General features: G+C 50.4%; 1 protein-coding gene across 1 annotated transcript; it reads right to left on the bottom strand.

Annotated features, from left to right (window-relative positions):
- Positions 1-3,261: 3,261 nt before the first annotated feature.
- On the bottom strand, positions 3,262-7,877 carry LOC124678250 (G-type lectin S-receptor-like serine/threonine-protein kinase B120). Its single transcript, XM_047214168.1, has 7 exons — positions 6,830-7,877; positions 6,412-6,744; positions 5,074-5,190; positions 4,497-4,931; positions 4,163-4,400; positions 3,916-4,066; positions 3,262-3,827 (listed from the first exon to the last, which is right to left on the bottom strand). The coding sequence occupies exons 1-7, from the start codon at positions 7,815-7,817 to the stop codon at positions 3,507-3,509; spliced, it is 2,583 nt and encodes an 860-aa protein (XP_047070124.1). The 5' UTR covers positions 7,818-7,877; the 3' UTR covers positions 3,262-3,506.
- Positions 7,878-8,598: the final 721 nt, after the last annotated feature.

The following is an 8,598-nucleotide window of genomic DNA, read 5'->3' as shown; positions in this document are numbered from 1 at the left end:
TGAAACACTCTCCCCTTGACTTGCGGAAGGCGCGGAGAGCTTCCAGCTTGGCATCCCAGCGTGGTGCTTCTGGCTTCTTCTGTTCATCCCCGCGGCCTGAATGCTTGGCCTTGTCCGTATTATGGAAGGTACGGTAATTTGTGCGCGAGGACGAAGACGAATGTTGTTGCTGTTGCCGAACATTTTCTTGCTCTATTTCCTGCAATTGAGCAATTGAGCCAAGAGACTAGCAGTATCCACATCTTCAGGTAAACGCAACAGGACAGCCACGCGTAATTCATCCGCTAAGCCCGCGATGAAACGCTCCACAAAGAAAACTTCACTAGTACTAGGATCATGCAGGAGAATTTGGTGTTTCAGCTGATTAAACTTCTCAGTGTATTCCTCTACACTCCCTAACCGCCTAATGGTAAGGATCTGGCGCATGAACATATTAAATTTGTTTTTGCCCCAATAGGACTCTACAGCTTTGTACAAATCCTCCCAATGGATGATATATTGCTTGGATTGCACAGTTTTAAGCCACATCGCTGCATTCCCCACAAAATTTAGCATGGAAAATTTTACTTTCATCATGTCAGAGATGCCATAGATCTCGAAATACATCTCGCAATTATCCTTCCAAATGGTAGGATCGGTGCCGTCGAAATTGGGAAAGTCCATCTTAGGAGTGGAAGTATAGCGAGTATGGTTCCTAGGTCGATCATACGAATCCTCTTCCGTGTACACAATATAAGGATCAGTGAGAATAATCGTACCATTGTCCGGGGGAAATCGGCGAGATCCGGAGGTCTCGTGATTGTGCTCTGATACCAGGTGTTATGATCTCACTTAAAGTTCATACGAATCTCCTATAGTTCGATGCAAATCTTGAGATACAGATCCTGATGGATCGGAGAGACGAACTCTAGTGGAACATTCATCTAATCAGTTTGACTGGAGCGCTCTTCGTGGAGGTAAGTAGCCGACGCCATCGTCTCTTCCTTCGCCATCCTGGGCTGGGCCTTGGTCTTTTCATGGGCCTTGGGCTGGGTCGTGACAGTAGGCTTCTCTAGGTTTCCAATCGGGCCAATCCCGCTCGTATTTCCCTTGTCCCGCCGCCACTGAAGTTTGCCGACGCGGCGCCTTAGCTGGATGCCCTGCTCTACGGGCACCGTCGCGTTCACGCGCTGCCGTCTATCGACACCACGCACCACGGGCCGCCAGAGCCGTCCCGTCCACGTTCTGCCGCCGCTGGATTCCGCTGGCCGCCGACGCCGCTCGTCGCTCGATTCCGGCTGGCCAGCGCTTGAGTGAACCCTCCGCAGGCTCGTGCGTGTCTGATGGACCTGGCAACGACGAGAGGTACGTTAAATTTCAACGGCCTCCTGCTAGTGAGTGATGTGGTCCTGCGCGTGTCATGGCCATGTGAATACGTGAAGGAAGTTACAGAGATTAGGGAATCGAGACAATGTGGTTACGTTTTTTTTTTTTTTTGAGATAAAGACAATGTGGTTACGTGCAGTGGCGGAGCTTGAAGAAAATCCATGGGCGAGCCAGGCTAAAAAAAACACAAAAAAAATGTCCAAAAACCTTGAAAAGTAACCAGAACCAGTCCCCTGGTCTGAAATCCATCGTTATGGTTCTGCTGTTCCAATGTAAGCAAAGGGAAATATCATTGCTAGTGCTGGAGGATCTTCTTCATCTTCAGTAATGTCATCTTCTTTTCTTTTCAGGAAAAAATCAATTATTCTCTCAGTGGCCTATTCTATCATTGTTGCAGTTTGCAAATTGAATAACAGATTTAGTAAAGAATCATCTGTGTTATTAGCTGCTAAGCAAAAAAATATAAGGAAAGAAGGAAATGTCATTGGCAGGGAAAGTGGAGATTAGCATGCATGGCTAGAATTTGGTCGCAACGTCGCTTGCTGGCTGTTGAACCTCCAGCCGGTGCGGTGCGGCCGTGCATGCGGGATAAAGCTGTGGCGATGCCCTGGCTGCGGGCGGAAGCCATCACTGCTGCCTCCTCTTCCCTCCAGCTATCCCCTATTTCTGATAGTTTCCTTGTATAAATCGCTAGATCTGGCGAGGCGCCGCCTATCCCCATGGCCGCTGCTTTTGTCGATTTCAGCCGAGAGGACGATGGGAGAATCTCTAGATCACGAAGCTTTTACACTGTCGCACTATTGCCAAGGCCATGACAGTTCAGACTGAGCACCAGATCAATAGTTATTGCAACCTTATTCAGTGGTGGGGTATACTTTGGCGGAGGAGGGGTTCCATTCCATCCCGCATCTCATACTCCTTGCCACCTTGCTCGTGTAGTCGTTGGCTTTTCTCACTCCCTCTTGGTGCGCCGTTGGCTTTTTTCACCCCCTTCTGGTGCGCCGTTGGCTTTTTTCACTCCCTCCTGGCCAAGTAATTTCTGACTACATTTGTTAGGGCAGCTATAGTCCGGTGAGACTGCTATGTGTTTAGTTCCACCTTACTTAGAGAAGAGGAGTGCTTCGATGTCCTCCCCTTAGCTCCATGGTTCTGAAAAGTTGGAGCTGCTTCAGCTTTTTTTTGAATCTATGGAGTTGCTCTAGTTTTTTGTAGAAATGCATCGGAGTTGGTTCCGCAGAATCGAAAACACGGAACAATTGTTTATTTACGTCTCACTGCCAAAATGTTACGCACGTCTTATCTTTCTCCCCTTCCTCTCTCGCGCCATCTGAATTCCGGCTGCTATTTCTGTACCTGGCCGCCTTGAGATCGATTCCATCTCGGTATCGAGTTGCAGCTTCAACCCGCCTAGTATTTTTATTCGGCTCCGTTCAGCTCCGATTGTTATGGGGCAGAGCCACGATCGAGTCAGCCCCAAGTGCATGTGTGGGTTAATCACCAAATCAATAGCCACCCACGTATCAGGTCTGAGGTGGAGGAAGCTTTTGATCTTTTCTGATCTTCGCATTGCTACGAACCACACGATACCAGGTGCTATCAAATTAATTCTTTGCTCCCTATGAATTAGTTTCTTTCCGGAAAATTTCCGTTGCCGAGGAGGGAGAGAAAGATAGGACATGCGTAACGTGTTAATCACTTACTGGTGGCAGTGAGACGTAAATAAACAGCCGCTCCGTGTTTCCTGTTTTGCGGAACCAATTCACACAAATTTGTATCAAAAACTGGAGCAGCTCCACAGATCAAAAAAAAAAAAGCAGCTCCAACTTTTTAGAACCATAGAGGCTAAGGGGGGCCGAAGCACTCCTCCATACAGAAAAGGTTACGATTCCTCCTCACTTCGTCCGAGCTTTTGGGATGTACTTGGCTCTCTGTTTGTAGCTGGTCGTAAGCGTATACATCTGAATTTAGGCAGAGTGTTGGGCTTGACAACATAACCCTGATATATGTACACTTGGGTGTAAACTTTTTAGCCCACAAATGAACACATAGTTACAAAAATTACGGCATGTACAGACCAAAGGGGAAATGATCTCTACAAGAAGCTAAATCACCCAATCGCATGGCATCCGTGTCTAGTGTAGCTACCTCCCTTGAAGCATTGTGACAGTGAGATCGCTGGCGGAGTAGGACTCGTCGCCCCTCTCCCTGAACGTGTCCCTGTCCGACGATGTGCACTGCAAGGTGAAGGTGGGCGGCCTGGGCATCGGCAGCAGGGAGCTGTCGCTTCCCAGCGCCAGCACCACGTAGGGGATGTCCGGCCGGTCTCCGGCGTGGTCCTGCACGCACAGCAGCGCCATGTGGATGCACCGGAGCGCCTCGCGCGACGCCGAGGCCGAGCTGGACGCCCGGATCAATGGGTCGATCAGTTGCTCTCCCTTGTCGGCGTTCCACATCTGCCACGCCTGCACATAGGCATGTCAGCAATAAGTTCAGAGAAGAAGAGTATATCACCGCTGACGGTGACGACTGATGAGGATGCCAGGAGCTTACGTAGCCTACGATGTTGAGCGAGCCCTCCATGTGGTGGAAGCTGCTGTTCTTCTGGCCGGTGATGATCTCCAGGATGAGGATGCCGAAGCTGTACATGTCGGACCTCACCGAGAAGAGGCCCTCCATCGCGTACTCCGGTGACATGTAGCCTCTGAAGACACATGGGAACAAGAACATTCAGCAAAATGCGCACGGGACATCCACTACTGCTGTTGTCTCTGCGAGCGCGTAGTAATAATGTACTTACAGCGTGCCGACGACACGGTTGGTGTTCTCTTGGTTCTGGTCACCACCGAAGATCCTGGCCATGCCGAAGTCGGAAATCTTGGGGTTCATGTCGCGGTCCAGGAGGATATTGCTGGCCTTGAGGTCGCGGTGCACGACGCGGAGCCTCGAGTCCCGATGGAGGTACAGGAGCCCCCGCGCGATCCCTTCGATGATGTGCAGCCTTGTCTTCCAGTCCAGGAGCCCTCGCCTAGCCGGGTCTGATCGATAGAAGCGCATTGTCAGAATTCAGGCTTAATTGCAACTTTTTCGTTCCACAACCAGTCTGATGCATGCACGAGATGAAGTACACGTACCGAAGAGGATGGCATCGAGGCTCTTGTTGGGCATGTACTCGTACACCAGCATCTTCTCGTCCCCCTGGATGCAGCACCCCAGGATCCTGACCAGGTTGCGGTGCTGCAGCTTGGAGATGAGTATCACCTCGTTCTTGAACTCCTCGCACCCCTGCCCGGAGCTCTTCGACAGCCTCTTCACCGCCACCTCCTCGCCGCCGGGAAGCGTCCCCTTGTAGACAAGACCGAACCCTCCCTCCCCAAGCTTGTTGGACTCACTGAAGCCGCCGGTGGCCACCGCCAAGGTCTCCAGGGCGAACAGCGGCAGCTCGCTGTTCTCCGCATCCTCGTGGTCTGGCTGACTAGGCCCTGAGAATTCCTTCTTGGCTTCCCTGCCAGAATGCAGCATCAACGAGGCTCCCTTCTTCCTTTTACCGCCGCCAACACCAAATTTGTCTGCACAAAATGTACCAAATTAGTTAAGTCTACCTATCATGTTCTGTGCTGACCTGAACATAAGAAACTTGGTTTGCAAATCGTTGAAATCGTCTGTGTGGGACTTCAGGATTGCTTCTTAATTCAGGTACCAGATCCTCACCTCTGATTCTTCTGCTGCATTTCCATAGAAGGAAGCCGCACGCTGCCAGTACAAATGCCACGACGATCACTACGCTAACAATAACCTTCGTCCATCGCTTCCGTTTGGAGCCTGAATCTGGTCAGGTAAAAGAAAACTATCAGCCATGTGCAGTAGTCAATTCTCTACAGTGAAGAAGAATACAGTTATGTGCTGTATCCACGAATCTACCGGACCACGACAGCAGAACATTTCAAGAATTTGACCAATGTTTCAACGGTCAGCTTCGTGCACGCAAACCATGTGCGCCCGTGTAGTCATCCAAAGCCGCACATGTACTTAGATAAATTAATATGAAAATGTCACCACTAATGGTCCGTCAGAGGTCTGACCATGAGGCATGTTCCATGTGTGCTACACGCAGTATACTGATACTGATAGTGTATAATCCATGTTACGGCCGGATTCATCCAAATCTTCTTTAAGATAATGAAGGGACAAAACCATGTTAGGTCTTTTTCATGAAGCAGACACATGACAATGTTTTTCACTTTGTTTCTATTTTTGCCCTTTTTAAAATGCCCTAGTTGATGGAGAATTTAGAATAGGTCGCTGTCGGAACAAGCTTTGACCCTTCCTCAGAAGTCAGCATCTGGCATAAACGGCTTGCATATATTCACAAGTCATTATCATTTTTATTCTCCTTTTGCAGGAGTTCGAATATGAAAATCCGCTAACTCTTCTGGTTGCCGTAATGCGTTACAGAATAAAAACAGGTGATAAAGCATAATGGAAATCACTGTCAAAAAAAGCATAAGGGGAATGGACAAAGCCTCCTTGTTTTTTCACTCTTCATGGTAACTGTTTACCAGTCCAAATTCGCAACCATCTTCTACTGGATCGTCGACAGATTGTGGAGAATTTTATTCCGTTTGACTGCAGAAGGCACCGCAAGATGAGACCCCAACAACTCTGCATGCATTTACACTAGATAACTACTAAGCTGCTGTCTTTTCCATTGCCCGTTTCTGCTTAATTTACTGAGTTGTAGTATTAATCAAAGATTCCAGTGGTTTGTTCATTCTTGTCGAATTTTCAACATGGCTAAAGTCGTACTGACGAAGGAACAAAATGTCGTTGTTTTGTTTTACAGGCCAAGTACAGTGGCTGGTTTTTTGGGATGTAGCCAAGTCAATCAGGGATGTCTTGGCACTTTCTTCAGTACGCATCTAGCAGGTATTTCCTGAAGAACCAAAGCAGTTTTCTACCTACTCAGTTTTCCAAACCTAATTCAGAAGTACCAACCAAGTTAAGAAATGATACTGTAACATTTAATATAGTTGGAGTAGGAAAACGTACCTAATAGAGAAGCAGGGACCTTGATGTAGAGGTCATACCCTTCTCCAGGTCCAGGGCCGGTGGGGAACCGGTAGATGTCCACCAGCTCCTGGCTCCAAATCAAGCACCCGGTGCCGCTGCTGTAGCTGTACGCGTCGCACGTGCAGTTGTCCAAGCACCACTGCCGGCACGAGTCGGCGCTGCTCACCGTCCATTCCCACGCGGCGTAGTTGGGCAGCTTCACGCCGGAGAGCTCGGCGAAGTCGTCGCCGCTGCTCATGCTGACATTCCTCTCGCTGCACGTCAGCTGGGCGCTCCTCACGCACCCCACCCCTTCGGATTTCTGCTCAAAGCCTGCAAGTTTACATAATTAGTTAAGCAATGTGCAATCTGATTGCAGCACCGTTGATCGTTTTGAGAGGAGTGTTCAGTTCTGTACCTTGGAGGCAGGTGCAGACGGCCTGGCCATGATCGCCGGAGGAGCACTGGGCGTTCTGGCCGCATACGTTGTAGTCGTGGCACGGGATGCTGGGCTGCGACCAGACCACCTCCCAGTCGCCTGTGGCGTCGAGGAGCATGAAGGAGGTCTCGGTGCCGTTGGGCTGGAGCACGAACCTGTAGAGCGAGGAGTTGAAGGTGTTGAAGGTGTAGGACATGACGCCGTTGCTCTTGGACGGGTCACCGGAGAGCTGGAACCCGTACAGGTTCAGCGCCCGCCACGGGATGCCCACGAAGTTGTTGTTCGCCCATTGCCCGGACCTCCAGAACGTGGTGTTCTCGCCGCCGTCCTGGCCGCTGCGCCATATGTAGAGCTGCGCCGACCCGAGCGGGTCCTGCCCGAGCGTGAAGTTGCCGGGGGCCGGGTCGTCGGGGCTCCTCCACGACTTGAACAGCGTCTGAGCGACCACGTCGTCGTTCTGCCGCTCCAGCGTGATGCTCATCCCGGGGACGAAGGTGTCGGTCGGGTGGTCGAAGCTCTGCCACAGCTGTACCGCCTGCGCGTCGCTGCCGCCATTTACCACGAGGTTCCCGTTGTCCTCGATGGTGAGCGTAAAGTTCCCCGCCGACGAGGAAGTTCTCGTCCGCCACACGACGCGCTGCCCCTCTAGCACCTGGAACTCGCCGGATTCCGTCAGGGTGGCGGAGTATGACGACGCCGCCGCGCTCACCGGTGCGTCGCGGTTGGCCACCCACTGCACCGTCTGCTCCACGGCTTTGGCGTACTGGACCCCGAGGTACATCCGCGACCCGTCGCCGCCGCGAGGCGTGAAGAAAGAGAGGAGGAATGCGCCGTTGGACGAATAGAGGGTCGCGTTGCCCACCAGCGACTGACCTTGCGACAGCGTCGTCGTGGCAGCGTCGACATGGACGCCCACATAGAGGAGGAAGATCAGCAACGCGAGAGCTTTAGAAGTAGCACGAGGCATCGATAATGGCGGCTGGGTTCGAGAGCTTCTGTCTTGGCTGGCTTGTGTTCAAGACATGAAAGGGGGTCGGGGGAGAAGAGGTGGTAATGGCTTCCTCGGACGTGGATATATCAAGTGTGCGAGCGCGCGCGCGAGCCGCGTGGGGATCGGGGAAAGCAATTAGGCCGCATCGTTTTGAATGTGGTTCAATTAGGTTAATCCTCTCTAACTGATCAGGTTAATTTGTCGTGGTTCGAGTGCGACTAGACTGAAAAGTGGTGTAGAATTATGGAAAGGAAAGAGCTGCGAAGCTCCGGCCTCCGGGTTCACATTGTTTGGGACTGAAGACGGCGCCAGATTGCCGTTGACATACCTACCAGTTAAATAATGATGGAAAGATGGTTCACGTTGATGAGCAACGGCTAATCTACGGGAGATTGCGGCTCTAGCTAATTATGAAAAATGTATATGTATCTTATGGGTAGGTCGGATGTTATTTTAGAGTAATCCAGATGTTTTTTCATCTAACGAGTAGACCTGGATTTAAATATAAAGTACACTTCCTCCGGTCCCTCATCATAGTGGGAAGTATACGATACTATCTCTAATTCATGGTACAGTAGCATAGTTTCACTATATTTATTCATTGGTAAAATCTCAATGCAAAAATGTGTAGAAGGATACCCCATTAAATTTTCCCCTTCTTTCAAATTCCATTTCCTCTCTAATAATTTTAGAACTAAGTTTTACTTTCTTTACGTGATTTCTATGGTACCTCCGTTGTTTGTGTCATCAGCTTTCT

This window comes from Lolium rigidum, chromosome 7 (genome assembly GCF_022539505.1).
Source record: "Lolium rigidum isolate FL_2022 chromosome 7, APGP_CSIRO_Lrig_0.1, whole genome shotgun sequence".
In the NCBI taxonomy this organism is placed as follows: Eukaryota; Viridiplantae; Streptophyta; class Magnoliopsida; order Poales; family Poaceae; genus Lolium; species Lolium rigidum.
Note: the sequence above shows the minus strand (reverse complement) of the source record. Positions and strands in the feature narration are given on the sequence as shown.